The sequence below is a fragment of the Mesocricetus auratus genome, unplaced genomic scaffold (assembly GCF_017639785.1).
Source record: "Mesocricetus auratus isolate SY011 unplaced genomic scaffold, BCM_Maur_2.0 Super-Scaffold_100004, whole genome shotgun sequence".
NCBI classification, from domain to species: domain Eukaryota; kingdom Metazoa; phylum Chordata; class Mammalia; order Rodentia; family Cricetidae; genus Mesocricetus; species Mesocricetus auratus.
The window spans coordinates 48,701,656-48,717,341 of NW_024429189.1; the positions used below are offsets into that span (position 1 = coordinate 48,701,656).

The 15,686-nt window shown below is 38.0% G+C and overlaps 1 protein-coding gene across 9 annotated transcripts in view; it reads right to left on the reverse strand.

The window, feature by feature from the left end:
* The window catches only part of Pde1a (phosphodiesterase 1A), a 273,639-nt gene that overhangs the window by 41,045 nt on the left and 216,908 nt on the right, over positions 1 to 15,686 (reverse strand). For all 9 annotated transcript variants that reach the window (XM_013121172.3, XM_013121178.3, XM_040745692.1 and 6 more), the window contains 4 exons: positions 13,625 to 13,691; positions 10,290 to 10,406; positions 9,309 to 9,449; positions 1,412 to 1,512 (listed from right to left, as the gene is read on the reverse strand). In XM_013121172.3, the coding sequence (XP_012976626.1) occupies positions 1,412 to 1,512; positions 9,309 to 9,449; positions 10,290 to 10,406; positions 13,625 to 13,691 (426 nt within the window). The remainder of the gene's footprint in view (positions 1 to 1,411; positions 1,513 to 9,308; positions 9,450 to 10,289; positions 10,407 to 13,624; positions 13,692 to 15,686) is intronic.

A 15,686-nucleotide genomic window follows, 5' to 3' on the forward strand; every position in this document is an offset into this window, starting at 1 on the left:
ATTAAATACTTCATACTGCCCTGGAATGAGATTTCTTCAATATCTTTATTATTTAATAAATAAAATTTTATGCCTTCTAATATACATAATGACATAAAACAATGCCTTAGACAGTGTGTTACATGAAGTGCCTCAGTGAATAAATGTCAAACTTATGTGACTGCTCAGGCTAAGCCTTGGCAGAAGGAATTTATCTTATAGACATCTACATGTCTTAAGCTGTTAAGTATTCAGGCAAAATGTGTGGGTTTTGAAAAACAGTAGTAGATTTATTTTAGTTATTAAAGCTTAAGAAGTGTTGCTAAAATCATTAAATCCATTCTTAGTAAAATCTGCATTTTCTACACATCTTCTCTTAAGAATAAATAAAAACACAAGAGATCACTAATGCCAGCCCAGACTACTATAACCAGTAAAGATTTCAACCACTATATATGGAGAAAACAAGATATTCCATGATAAAACCATATTTAAACAATACATATCCACAAATCCAGCCCTACAGAAAGTACTGGAAGAAAAACTCCAACCCAAGGAACTCAGTTACACTCACAAAAACAGACAATAGACGATCGCAAATTACCAAAAGGCAAACACACACACACACACACACACACACACACACACACACACACAGACACACACACACACACAATACCACTACCAAAAAACAAATCCAAAAATAACAAGAATCAACCATCAATGGTCATTAATATCCCTCAATCTCAATGGTCTTAACCCACCTATAAAAAGACACAGGCTAACAGAATGGATACAAATACAAGAAATGCAGCTCAATTTCAAAGACAGTTGTAGAGATGAAGGAGTGATGAGCAAGAAATGAAGAAACAGCTGACCTGAGCAAGTGGAAGCTCACGGATAATGGTCTGACAGTTGGGGAACCAGCTTAAGACCACATTATACCTCCTGAACCTGGGTGTAAGTTGGGGAGTCTGGGAAGTCTGTGGGGCCTCTGGCAGTGGAACTAATATTCACTAGTGCATGAATGGGCTTTGGGAGTCCTTTCACTGTGGAGGATCCTCTCTTAGTCTAGATACATGGGGAAGGGCCTAGGTCCTGCCCCAAATGATGTGGCAGACTTTGATGATCCCCCATGAGAGAGGCTTCACCCTCCCTGAGGAGTGAATAGGGGTGGGATATGGAGTTCATGGGGGGACTGAGCGGAAACTGGTATTGGTATGTAAAATAAGATTGTTTTTAATTTAAATTAAATTTAAAAAAGGATAAATAAAATGCACAAATAATTTTAATTGGGATATAGTCATTGTTCATAGTAATGGGTTTCATAAAGAGATATACTTTGACCATGGTCACCTTCTATGCCCTCTCTTTTTGAGAAAAATAAATTTGAAATTTTAGCTTGCTAAAGTTAAGACATCGTTGCACTTACCTCGTCTGAATATGGAAGTTGTTTGTTGTTCCTGTGTGTTCATAATCATGAATGGCAGCTGCAAAAACCATTGCTAAAATTTCCAGTTCAGTGAGCCAGTGCTAACAAAGGAAGGAAACGTCTCATCACATTCAACATCTTTATCATCGTTTCTTTTTATGGGAAAGTCTTTAGTGTGCTCAGTCATAACACTAAATGCAAAGTCATAAAACAATGTTATATTTCTTTCATGTGTTTTCCCCTTTCCCTCAATTATTTATGAATAATGGGTGCTTCATGAAATCAATGATTGTTTCATGCTTTGTAAGTTTAAAACTTAAAATCCAAAATGTGATCACCCTTACTTTTTAGAAAAGGAGTTGTTTTCTATTGTTTGAAAGGTTGACTCCAAATGGATTTTGAAATTACACCTTTACTAGTTTGGGGTCTTATGACATAAATTATAATATAGTGGTCTCTTAACATAGAGTTCACCTTCATTAAAATGCATATTTTAATGACCCCATGAAAACAAATTTCCATTTAAAACTGAAAGTACTTATTCTTATCAAGAGAGAAACTGAATTTTGTTTTTATATTTAAGGATGTGGAAAAGTTTCTGAAAATTTACCAAATTCATTACCATTCCATGAAACTTGATAATGAAAAAGGAAAGAATAATTGTTTCCTTGTAAAATATAGGTCTTTCTATTTCTAATACATTGACTTTTATTTTACCAGTGTCTGATACCATTTATCTACTACTATAGCTTATAGAGTAATTCAATACATTGTTCATCACTCACATGCTGTATAACAGATTAACGCAGGTGACAACTAAAAATTAATAAAGCATAATAGAATTAAATTCACTGCCCCATTGTAGTAGATATGTTTCACATGTTCAGTGATCACACTGAGAAAATGATTTCACATAGAACAGCTAAGACACAACAAGACTATCAAGAAATATTCTTTTGGACAGTTCTTCAAGAAGTTAGAACTTGCATTAGGAAAAAGGGTTCTCCTTTGTGAATATGCCCAAGAGGAGAATGTTGGGTCTTGAGTCAGATTGATTCCCAATTTTATTAGAAACTGCCATACTGATTTCCAAAGGGACTGTACAAGTTTTCACTCCTACCAGCAGTGGAGGAATGTTCACTTAGTCTGCATCCTCTCCAACATAGATTATCATCAGTGTTTTTATTTTAGCCATTCTGACTCAATGATGTTAATAGCAGCATTATTTGTAATAGCCACAATCTGGAAACGACCTAGATGCCCCACAACCAAAGAATGAATAAATAAAATGTGGTGCATTTATACAATGGAGTTTTACTCAGCTGTAAAAAAAAAACAATGATAACACTGGTAACATGAAATTGGCAGGCAAATGGATGGAATTAGAAAACATCATCCTGAGTGAGGCAACCCAGACCCAGAAAGACAAACACAGTATGTACTTACTCCTAAGTGGATACAAATGTAAAGCAAAGAATAACCAGATCACAATGCACAGCTCAAGAGAAGCTAGGTAACAAGGAGGACCCTAAGAGGGACATATATGGATGGACTGCTTTGGGAAGAAGAAATAGATGAGATCTCCTGGGTAGACTGGGGGTGGAGGCTGTAAAGGGGAAGGGATGGGGGATGAGAACATGAGGAAACAAGATGGTTAAGTTGGGAGAAGGATGGAGTAAGAGAGCAATGAAAGAGATATCTTGATAGAAGGAGCTATTATGGGATTAGGAAGAAACCTGGTGCTAGGGAAATGCCCAGTAATCTACAAGGATGACCCTAGCCAAGACTCCTAGCAATAGTAGAGACAGTGCCTGTACTGCCCTTCCCTGTAATTAGATTGGTGACTACCCTAACTGTTATTATAGAACCTTCATTCAGTAACTGATGGAAGCAGATGCAGAGATCCACAGTCAAGCACCAGGCTGAGCTTCAGAAGTCCAGTTGAAGAGAGGGAGGATGGATTATATGAACAAGGGGGCTCAAGAGCATGGTGGGGGAAACCCACAGAGACAGCTGATCCGAACTTGCCAGAGCTCATGGACTCTAGAACAACAGCTGGGGAGCCTGCATGGGACTGAACTAGTTCCTCTGTACGTGGGCAGCAGTTGTGCAGCCTGCTCTGTTTGTGGAACCCCTGGCAGTAGGACCATGATCTATTTCTGATGCATGAGCTGCCTTTTTGGAGACCATTCCCTAGGATGGGATCACTTGTTCAGCCTAATTGCAGGCAGGAGGGGCTTGGTTCTGTCTCCACTGAATGTGCCAGACCTCGTTTACTTCCCATGGGAGGCCTTACCCTTTCTGAGGAGTGGATAGGGAATGGGTTGGGGCAGGGATCAGGAGGATGGGAGGAAGGGAGAACTGTGGTTGGTATATAAAATGAATAAAAAATTTAAACAGTTAAAGGGGTTCTAAAGTGAGATGGAGTTTTCTTTTGGACATTTTTCATACATATGAAACACATAACCTAAACCCCCATACCCATACATGCACATAAACATACATATATACATACATATATACGCATACATGCACATATATCCACACACATTCTGTGGGTTTGAGTGTCAGATGAAATGAGGTTGAAAAGAGGATGAAGTGTATGAAACCAATCAATGGTATACTTGGAGTAAAGCAATGAACTGAGATTTCATATAAAAAGCAGGCAGGAGCCACTGAAGGCTTGTGAGTCAGCAATGGGGGACTCTGAGCTCACTGAGCTATGTTTCTCTCACAGAATCAAATGCAGACTTTGGCACCTACCAGAAACCACTGCTTGTAGACTTGAAGCTCATCAGTTTTGCATAAGAAGAAAGCAGTGGGGAGCAGTGTAAGAGATCATAGGTGGTTCTAAGCTTTCAAACGTAGAACAGACTTACCTGAATATTTGAATGGGTAAAAGCTAATAGGACTCTAATTCTATATTCACATTTTAATTGCTGCATATGTATGTGCACATGTGTGATAAAGTATATGTTTGAGCTGATGAAAATTACAAATCAGAAATTGGGTCTTGAGCATTTTAAACGGACACCAACTATTGTAGCCTACAGTGTTAGGGTTGGGCACTTTTTCTCTCCATCTTTTTAAAATAAACTCGAGTAGTTTGCTATAATTTAACACAGAAAAGTATTACATTATGAAAGCTAATAATATACCTTGTATTAACTGCTGTTTATATAAGGTACAATATCAGGTGCTTTATAACGAGACTTAAAAGCTCTTCATTACCAGCCTGTGAAATGGTCAGTATTATTAACTCTATTTTAGTGACAAGGAGACCAAACTACAGAGCTAGCACATTAGAAGTGGCAGATAATATTTTCAAAGCTGGCAGCAGTCTCCTAAGCCCACGCTCTTTCAAACAGTATTGGTAGAAAAGCCTTTACCACAGAACATGGACTTCCTGCCACATTTTCTGTAGATTGATCAGAGAAAAATGGAGTCATCCCAAAGTGTGGGAGTTGGTGTCTGGGCAGTCAGTGGATTGCAAATTCCAGAGGAAAAAGCCACCTCTCTTTCTTCTACTGAGATCATCAGAGAGAATGGATGGAACCCGCCACCAAGTATAAAGGTGCTCTGGGTAAGGTCCTAGAATGACCTTGCATTTAAAGAGACAGTTGGAGGTAGCTTGGCATCAGCCCTAAAAGCAATGGCTCTTTAGCAAATGGATTTTCTGTACATCACTGTCACCATGGAACAGGTTATAAGTTAATCAAGGGACAAGAGGAGAGAAAGAGCCCCACAGTGGCTGTGCCGGCATCAAGTCCCTGCTTTTCTCTAAGCTAACTGTCAGGACTGAGGGCTTCCCTCTGATGTTAAACCCCGGGAAGCTTCATCACAATCCTTTCAGGCTACTCTGCTCAGAACACTGTGCAGGTGACAAATGCATTAGTCTCCTGACAGTGTTGGCCTGGAACTGGAGTGCTCTAAAAATGCCACTCTGATAGGACCAACTCAAAATAGCAGGGAATCAACCTAACATTAGAAGGAGTGAGTGACCCAGTCTTTTCCATACCAGATCTGAAGGATGAGAAAAGACTTAAAGAGGTTCAGCTGGCATTTCTCTGATGCATTTTTGTTTCAAAGACTGAAATGTGCATCTGTATGAAAATTAGCATTCACCTAGCACCACAGAAGAAAGCTTATTAAAGCTACTTTCCCAAAACTGTCAAGGTGACAGTGTGGTCCCATTTTGACAAAATACTCAACACATTCATGAATTCATTTCACCTGCAAAAATTCTATTCCATTGTAAAAATCGTTATTTCATTTGCTTTACTTAAATGCATTTTCTGTATTTTACTCAAAACTAAACTACAGTTACCAGCAAAATAATTTTGTAATGGACAAACTAGCGCATGACCCAACTGATATTTTGTAGATGAATGACTGAAATTGGAAGCCAGGTATCATGTCAATTCCATGGAAAGAAAGAAAGTTACATCTGCACTTGTGGCTTTCTCAAGAGAGACTCTGACCTGCGCTAATGGCTTCATGTTCTTGGTATTCTGCAAGGAAGCAGGGATGTGGGCTCTGATTCCCCAGGCTTCAAGACAACAGAAAAAGATGCACTCAACAATATCTTCCCTGTAAATCCCAGAGTAAAGTCACATGGTGGATAGGCATTTCTCTGGTTGCCCACTGATGTGACCCCTCACATGGTTTCAGTGTAATGTTCAGACTTGAGATCCTCAGGATAAAGAAGGAGATGTTTATTGGCCCCTGTGTCCTTGTAGTAAACAAAAGAAAACAACAAAATGTGTCTGCATAATTGTAAAAATACTGTAAGATAATGAAATTCTGTCACATGGCATATTTTATTCAGTTTGCTTCACAACGGAGCAGCTGTTGAATCAGAAGCAGGCATTGCACCTTCACTCCCTCTTCAGAGAACTAGCCAGTTCACTTTCCACTTTAGAGCGTGATCTAAATAAATCTATCAGGCCAGGCATTGGTGGCGCACGCCTTTAATCCCAGCACTCAGGAGGCAGAGGCAGGCGGATCTCTGTGAGTTCGAGACCAGCCTGGACTACCAAGCGAGTTCCAGGACAGCCTCCAAAGCCACAGAGAAACCCTGTCTCAAAAAAAACAAAACCAAAAAAAACAAAAATAAATAAATAAATCTATCTTTTCTGTTGTTTCAGTTAACTTTTTAAAACGACTAAATTCAGGAAAGAAGGAATGCCAAACATTTGAAAGAAAAATCAGCTCTCCATTGGAGTCAGGGCAGAGGCTTTAGAAATCAAAAGGCAAGTGGAGATCCCCAAGTCAATGTGTCCCACAGAGGGTCAGGAGGCCCTTGTTTCCATATGACAGGTATGCACACTAAAGCAAGTGAAAGCACAACATTCCAGAAAGAACTGAGACAAAGCAGCCTCATTAAACCAAAAGGATTTGGGAAAACTTACATGCTTCATGCATGCACAATTAGAAAAAGAAACAAAGAATCTCCAAAAATACTTCATTTAGGACAGTTTTTGAAATGATTGCTTTGTCATAGAGTGTGTATTTCTCCAGTGTGCTGAAAATTTAAAATGTCCCTTCCACCAGCCATATTTACTACCAGTCACAAGTGACATGACATCCTTTGTCCTCAGATGTCTCCAGCTATTGTGTTGCTAGCCGGCTGCAATCACACGAGAGACCTTAAGTGAAAGTCTCCTGGCTAGAACTCTTAACCACAATTCTTAGGGAGAGAATAACACATTGCTGTTTTAAGCTGCTACATTCTTTTTTTTTTTCTTTTTTTTTTTTTGATAATGTGGAATGCAGGGCAGGGGAGGGATCTGAGCCCAGGGCTTTGAAAGCTTAAGAGACAAAGTAAAATAAGAACTAAAAATCATTTCGTCAATGTGTGATTTACTATATGATGGACCTTTGCAAATGGATATTATATGTAGCAATGAACACAATTAATTCTTGGGGGAGGGGTAGAAAAGCAAATATGATGACAATTTACTGCGTCAGAATCTTAGAAAAATCATGTACCAGCTACAAGTTGCCAAGCTCTTTAGGACTCTATACTAAAGTCCCAGGGGATTTTCTTGGAACCCTAACCCTAACTGATGCAGAGTGAGGAGGCTAATTGAGGGTAGCTGATGGGTCCCATGTGGACAGTAGAATGGGGTAGTTCTGAGAAACCACATTCCTGATATGTTGGCTTTCAACTCTGAGAATTGTAACCTTAATTATTTAGCTCAAATAAATGCAGCTTGCAGAAATTAATGGCATTATGTAATCTAGGTTGGCTCATGAGAAATGGTGAAGGCACAGGACATGAGGATGGCATGTGGCCTGTACTCCTCACTGTCCACCTTAGTAGGTACTTCCTTTTCTCCTTCTGGGTGTCATTCTGGGCTGGAAGACACTACAGAAATTCCTAGCCCTCTCACCATCCTCCATTACCGTAATGCTAATAATATTTGCTTTGTTGAATTTCTTGTTCATTCATTCATTAATTCAGGTGGAAAACACAGAAAAGAATGTCCAGAAGAGGTCACATAAATAATTCCCCTAACACCATGGAAGGGTGTGTCTGTGATTAGCATTGCAAATACCAAAGGAAAAGACCTGAATTTAGGGGAGCTAGAAGTGGTCAAGGAAAGAGTATTTACCCTTAACACATTCTGAAGACTTTTCCTCTAGGTCAATTATTTTATTTCAGTTGATTCCTGTAGGAATAAAGACTTTACACAGAAGGAATGCAGAAACAACTGCTCTTAAGGATAGCAGACTGCATGGCCAGCAGTAGATGGCCAACAGAAAATGTACCTTTGGAGGTTTCTTGTCTCATAATGTCATGTCAGGGCTTTATTCATTGTTATTTTTAAAAGTTTTTTTATCTTATTTATATGTAATTTTTCTCTTTTTTCTATCCTTCAGGTCCTTTGTATACATATTATGTTAAGTGTTATTATGGATTTCCAAGTGTACAAATTAAAGGGTCTCTGAATCGGCATCTATTTCTTGTACCTTTTCTTGGGCATTCCAACTGTATGGCTGTATTGTCCTTTTCCAATGTATTAGTTTTGTTTTATCATACTTTTTATTTTATTATTACCTTTAGAAGCCTGTTTGTTTTTAAATGAGAAACAGAAAGGGTATGGATCCATTTGGGCTATAATAAGGTGGGAAGGAACTGAGAAGAGTTGGGGGGGAGCCATAATTAAGATATATTATGTGAGAAAAAAATCTATATTCTATCTTATAAGATCTTTATTTTCATATACAGATAATGGAGAAATCCGAGTCTCATAAAAATCTCCCAATCTCTTGGCCATATAAATAAATGGAAGAGAGAGAAGAAAGAATCTCTAACCATCCATACATGACTATCACTGATCAAATAAAAGAGAAAGCTAAGAGATGAGCAGCCCTTGGAGGCCATAGTTATAATAATTACCCATAGCACTTCATTTGCTCACCTACTGTATACCAACTCTGACAATGCCTGGTTGGGCTAGACAAACTTTCTCTCTGGTGCTAGAACCATCTACATGATCAACCAGTTAATATCCTCCCTGTTTGGCTTGTCCCAAGATGATCAGTCAGTAGTAATAATCAAGCCACTGTGGAAAGCAGTTTAAAAATCTATTTTCAATAAAAGAAAAAAAGTACAAACAAAAAAGAAAAAAAGAATGTTCTACAGTTCAAATTTTAGAAAACTATTAAACATATTCTAATTGACCTTTAAATATGTTTTCTTCTAGAGAATTAAAATGTTTACTCAAAAATGTATAACTAATTTGTAAAATCCCAGTGATTATTACATGTATGCTAATCATACATATGGTGTTGTACAAATATTTGTCCACAGCACTATAGACAAGAGGAACGAAAGAGAATAATGTTTTATTTCTATGCAAACACACTTCATTTATAAAGGGTCTCTTACCATGATACCTGTATGAAGCATTATGTAATGCACAGTTTGAGTGACATCAGCTGCATGAACCAAATTATGATATGGATTTCTGTGCTTGCTGTACCCAACTTCTAAAGCTTCTGCAAAAGCAATTAGGCAAGAAACAGGAATCTGTGGAAAGTAATACTTATGATTATATTTTTACTTAAATTGTTATGCTATATAAACATAAGCACATTATTTAGAAATGGAACAAATTAATAGTAAAAAATGGACACTAATTTCAAGTTCTGTGTGATTAGTCTTCAAAAACCATGTTAATGACACATTAGTCTGCAATTTGAAGGACTATAGCACAAATGAAATAGCTTACATCATGTGGCTCTGAGTTTTTATATCTTCCACAGTCAAGTAAAAAGGCTAGTTCTTCAAAGTATAAAATGCCCAAATATTAGCCACAAGGTCTAGTTCTCCTAACTTATGGAGAAATTTGGTGACTTCCCAGTTCTTTCCAGTCCTTCCAATGTTATGAGCCTCAAACTACCCAGAAATCTGAATCAAATCTGTTGTTTAGATGCTTCTACATGAAACAGATTGGAAGACACATCTTTTTAGTCTGAGAAAAGCTTCCAGTAAGTTAGCCCCTGTGGTGAATCAAGAAGAATGAGTGTTCGAAACTAACCTGTGCTACATAGCAATTTCAAGACTACCTTGGACTATGTAAATAAAGTGTAGTATAAGGAACCTAGAATCTACTGCACTTCTTTAAAACATAGTTTCTGTCCTGATAGGATTCTGTGAATAATTCAGGGGGTTCCTGTTGGGTTAAACTTTCCAGTCTCATGATGCACAGACATGCAGTGAGTTGTGGTTTCATCAGAGGGAGAGCACAGACTCCTAACCTGTGACCAGTTAGGTCAATCTAAAGGAATTGATCAACAACTTGGTGTGTTGTGCTGTCGTTATTCAAATAACCAGCTCTGTGAGCATCTCACAGTTGAAGTTTCTGACCTTGAAGCGGTTGATAAGATCATATCTGGTAAACAGCTCATAAATCATAAACTTGAGACTATGCTCCCCACTTGCTTCATTTAAGGCAAATACATCAAAAGACCATTTATCAACATCCTGTAGAAAAAAAAGAGTCAATATTTTAGATGGCAATAGTATATAATTATGCAGCTTCTCATGAAAAATTATTTAAAAATTAAGCATTGAACATACAATAGGTAACATTGCAATTGAACATGTCAAACTACATTCTACTGGAGTCTGATTCGACAGGGCTTCAGGAGTGAGGCTCACATGGATAATAAAGCATCAAGGCTTTCCCTCAAGTCCCAGGGTTATGAAGCTGATGTAATAAACTTGGGAACAGTCTAATGCAGCCTTCATCTTTGCTCTCTCTGACTTCCTGCCATAAATCATTTCCTAGAATGGCTCCATTTTAAGGCAGGAGAGCTGGTTTATGGGTGATGTCAATTGAGGGATACAGGGAAAATAGTCCTGGTCTTTGTTTCCATTCATTCACCCACCTGCTTCTTTGCTTGGTATTTCAGCATAAAGAATCAGTAAGTTGGCTTAAATTTAGCACTGATACTATCTGTCTTCATTTGGGATGCAAGTTCCAGTGGGAAGCATTCCCTTAACCTCCCTCATATAACTGAGGCTCACTCATAGGTTCCTCCAGAGACAGTGAGAACAAGGAGAGGATCATTTGGTGGAGAAAGGGGTCAGTAGCTTTGCCATCTCATACACTTTAGTGGGGGATGTAGGCAAGTTTATAGGGGAGCAGGTAACACTGGGTATGTATCCCTTCAGTAGTGTTGGGAGCAGAAAATAGGTCTAACTGGCCACCACAGTCACCACATAGTTTTGCTGAAAAAAACTTTAAAGAATACATTATTCTGTTCTGAAGTAGATTCTGACTGTCAGTAAAGAACACCTGGTGAATGCATACATGTGTTCATGCACGCACTAATGCACATGTGGGCAGGCGCACACACACACACACACACACACACACACTGGCAGACTCAGTGTTAGACAGTAAGAGGACAACTTAAAGCAGTGATTAATTTTGTATGTGTGTCATTTCCATTCATAGTTTCTTCCCTTTATATCAATATTGCTATTGGAACCAATATGATCCTAAGCACTGACTTTCATCTCTTTGTAAATTAAAAATCTAAAATTCTTGTTAGAAGGAGTTTTAGCATCACTAAAGCTCAAAGGAGGTCAATAAATCTTTTATCAAATTCCAAAGCTAACAAGGAAATACTGGTTCATACCTTCAAGGCTTCTGGTTAGAGGTTGGCCTAAGGGTCCCCGCTAGGAAGACAGGGGTGGGGGGAAAGGGAGGCTTTCCAGGCAGTGATTTACTCGTGTCACCTACAGCAGACATTTAGCACCCATGCTGTCAGACTGGCATGGGAGATTTTCAGAACATTCACAAAAAATCCTCTTTACTCAGTGATGCTTACTCCTCAACCTTACACTTCATATGATTTCAATCAACTGCATTGTGAAAAACCTTGTGTTCACATACCAAAATATTTTAGTTGTATTTATGCAAATAATTTAAAAATGAACAACAATAACAAAAAGTTTTGTTGTATACAGTTGAAAAAATAATACAGATGGCAAAGATATTTCTAAAACATAGCAGTTAACATATTAATGTGACACTAAAGTTACATTCTTGTCTTTATTGTACTTTAGGAAACATAAATATATGAAAAAACATCATGAGGCCAGGCGTTGGAGGCACACGCCTTTAATCCCAGTACTCGGGAGGCAGAGGCAGCAAATCTCTGTGAGTTTGAGACCAACCTGGTCTACAGAGCAAGTTCCAGGACAGCATCCAAAGACACAGAGAAACTCTGTCTCGAAAAACCAAAAAAAAAAAAGAAAGAAAGAAAGAAAAAAAAGAAAGAAAAAAAGAAAAAGAAAAAGAAAGAAAACAGAAAAAAATTTAAAAACCAGAAAGAAAATGTAATACCAATACAGGAACACCATTAAATTGCAGGTTAAAGTTTTTGTTTGTAGTTAAAGAATAAGGTAATGCTTGTCCTGGGTTAAGTCCTTGCAAATTAAGGTTTCTATTTGTAATTAAGAATAAGTTCTGCTGGGCGGTGGTGGCGCACGCCTTTAATCCCAGCACTCAGGAGGCAGAGGCAGGTGGATCTCTGTGAGTTTGAGGCCGGGCTGGACCAATAGCCTCCAAAACAATACAGAGAAACCCTGTCTCATAAAAAAACAAAAAAAAAGAATAATTTCCTGTTTCTTAGATCTGATATAAACTGCAAAGCATGTTCTCAACCTACACTAAACTTGTGACCCCATTTCCGTGATGCATAGCCTACCCTTCTTCCTTCCTTTTCATTGTATCTTTCTAATTTTCTCACCCCAGTAAACAGTCTCTTCTATAAAAGGGACCTCAAGTAGTTAGATATTTGACAACCTGACTAGGAGAGAGACAGCCAGTTCCTGGTGCTTGCTTCAATTGAATAACCATGCATTCAGTCTTTTCTCCTCAAACTTACCAGGGTTAACAAAAGACACACTCTCATGATTAAAATAAGAAAATCACCAAAGGTTGTTTTAGGAGACAAAGTTGAGTCCTCGAAACCATTAAGAGACAGGAAAAAAAAGGACTTTAGAATGAACAGCCTATAAGACTTTCCTGCAGAACAATCGGTTGTGAGCAAGGCACACCCATGTGTCACATGCCCCATGTGTAAGATGGAGATGTGTGAGCATGGCACACCTGTGTGTCACATGCCCCATGTGTAAGATGGAGATGTGTGACTCAGTGGCTTTCCGAGACAGACTCTCACTTGCAGTCATTTCCTTGCACACACAACACTGCAATCACGCATGGGGCATGAACCAGGGAGTCTCAAGAGGAGCCAGACACAAGACTGAAAATTTTGGTTGTTGCTGGTTAGTTTCTTTATCAATTTTATACTTTCTCAGACTTAAGATCTTGAATAAATTTCTTCTTTATGTTTTGTTACTAAACACACACTGAAATACCTTCTTAAAACATAATATAAATGTAAGAAGATGTGTGTGTTCTCAAAATGATGCCATCTCCAAGTGGAATTCAAGAGTCAAGAAGGGTGTTGATAGTTACTGATTGTTAGCACAAGCCACATAGATGTCATAACTCTAGGGTGAGTCAAGGCTTGGGTAGCTTTCCATTTAACAAATGCTTAAAATAATTTTTATATTGTAATATGTAGATTGCAACAAAGACCTGCTCTTATTATTCTCCCAGCCACTTGAGGAAACAGAAATGCATGTGATTATTTTACAAAGGAAAACAACTGGAATTATTTCACCTTGAGTGTCACTATGACAGCTGCAGGGTATGACAAACCAACCATGTGATAACTCTTCCTGTACATCCTAAAAAAAGACAGAATAATTGCATAGTTAATGCTCAACACTTTTAGCTATGCTCTCAACTATCAGGTAAACACAACTCTAGAGTTCTGCACTTTGTAACCCCACTGTGACAAAGGTGATAATAACAGCCATTGTTTCTTTGGGTGACAGGGGGTATAGCATTATCTACTCATCGTGACTCTGAGAAATGATCTTAGTTTCCAAGAAAAGACAGTTTTTCCTGAACTTCATTCAATTAATAGGTCAACTGTACTCTCCCTGTCCTGTGACACTATCCACAGGCCACCCTGTCTGTGGCAGCAGAACATTGTTGCTTTATGTCCATTTGTGTACCAAAAGTTTTAGATGGAAGCTGAGTAGCATGAACATGCTTCCAATTTAGATTTATTTATTTGTATTTATCTGTCTCAGAATGGCTGCAGAGGGAAACAGCACCATCAGAATTTATACAGGTCTTTGTTAAGGATATTATAAAAGGTTATATTGACAAAGATAACTCAAGACTTCAAGTTTCTGTCCAATATTATGTAAGAAAGATTTTCCTGAGAAAATGCTCTCCCCAGGTCCATAAAAATACAACAGCAGTATACTCTTATTGTAACTGGTTTGTTTCTGATAGGATAAAAAGCTCAACTGATGAAAATCACATATCAGGTAGAGACTAGTCAAGAAGACCCTAATATAGATAAAAGCAAGCAATCAGCCTCTATTGGGAATGTGACAGGTTTGTGGCTACACCAAGGTTCTGGAAAGACATGGTTTCAAGTATCAACTGTCTCTTGCTTTTTATATCTAAATGGTACATAGCAAACTGTATTCCTTAGAATACATTGCTATGACATCCCCCACCCTTGGAATATAAGGGAACACTATAATTTGATTAAATATGACAGATGTGGCTAATATTAGAAATAGCCAAGGGAAAGCTAGGTAGTATGGCACATGATTTTAATCCCAGCATTCAGGAGGCAGAGGCAGGCAGATCACTAAGTTTAAGAACAGCTTGGTCTACAAAAGGAGTTCCAGGACAGCAAGGGCTACACAGAGAAACTCTGTCTTGGAAAAAAGAAAAGAAAGAAAAGGAAGGAAGGAAGGAAGGAAGGAAGGAAAGAAATAGTCAAGCTTAAAATATTTTGCAATTTTAAAAATAAAAATCACTGTTGAAACATAAAAATATTTTTGAATCAGTGGTCTATGAATTAAAAATCCAGAAAAGACATTGCTGTAAAAAAACCCAAGTAATTCATCATGTTTTTCTTTTAAATATTAAATTCGTAGGAGCTCAGAATTGAACATATACTTAATTATGTGTTTAGCCTGCTCTTTCTTGAAAGACCATCTCCCATTTCATCACAGAAACTCTGGCACTTTACTTTTCTGTTTTGATTTCATGTTTACTTTAAGTTATTGTGATGTATTAAGATGTGGGTGATCAGTATAGCAACAAACTTCTTTATTGAAAGACCTCTGGAGAGTTCACAATAAGAAGGCTTTTATTAGCATCCCATAGAGATAAATATAATTACTCCAATCCTGCCAAGCAAGGACAGTGGTAATCACAAAATATCCAGAAAATATTTACTGTTAATAAAGAGATGGAGTTGTGGATTCTGAGGAAACAATCTTTATCTAGCTATTCTTTCTATAATTATCATAAAGAAAGGAGGGTTGAGATGAGAAGGAGCAATGAACAGGAAAGTAATCAATACAAATGCTAGTAAGGACCCTGCAAGCATTAACAAATCAGTGTGATTTTCTGGCACAGGAGCAAAGGGAGCCTGGGCATGCACAGAGGGCCTATGCTTTGAATCCTAAATTAGCCACTTGGTAGCCATGTGGCATTTGGAACAATCTTTAATAGTTCACTCATAAAAGGAGAATCACAATCTTTCTGAGAAAAGTAAAGAAGTAAATGCTGGGTACAATCTAATAAATACTCAACTGAATTAAATAGTCACCACTATTACTACAACTACCTCCATTATATCCCAGACA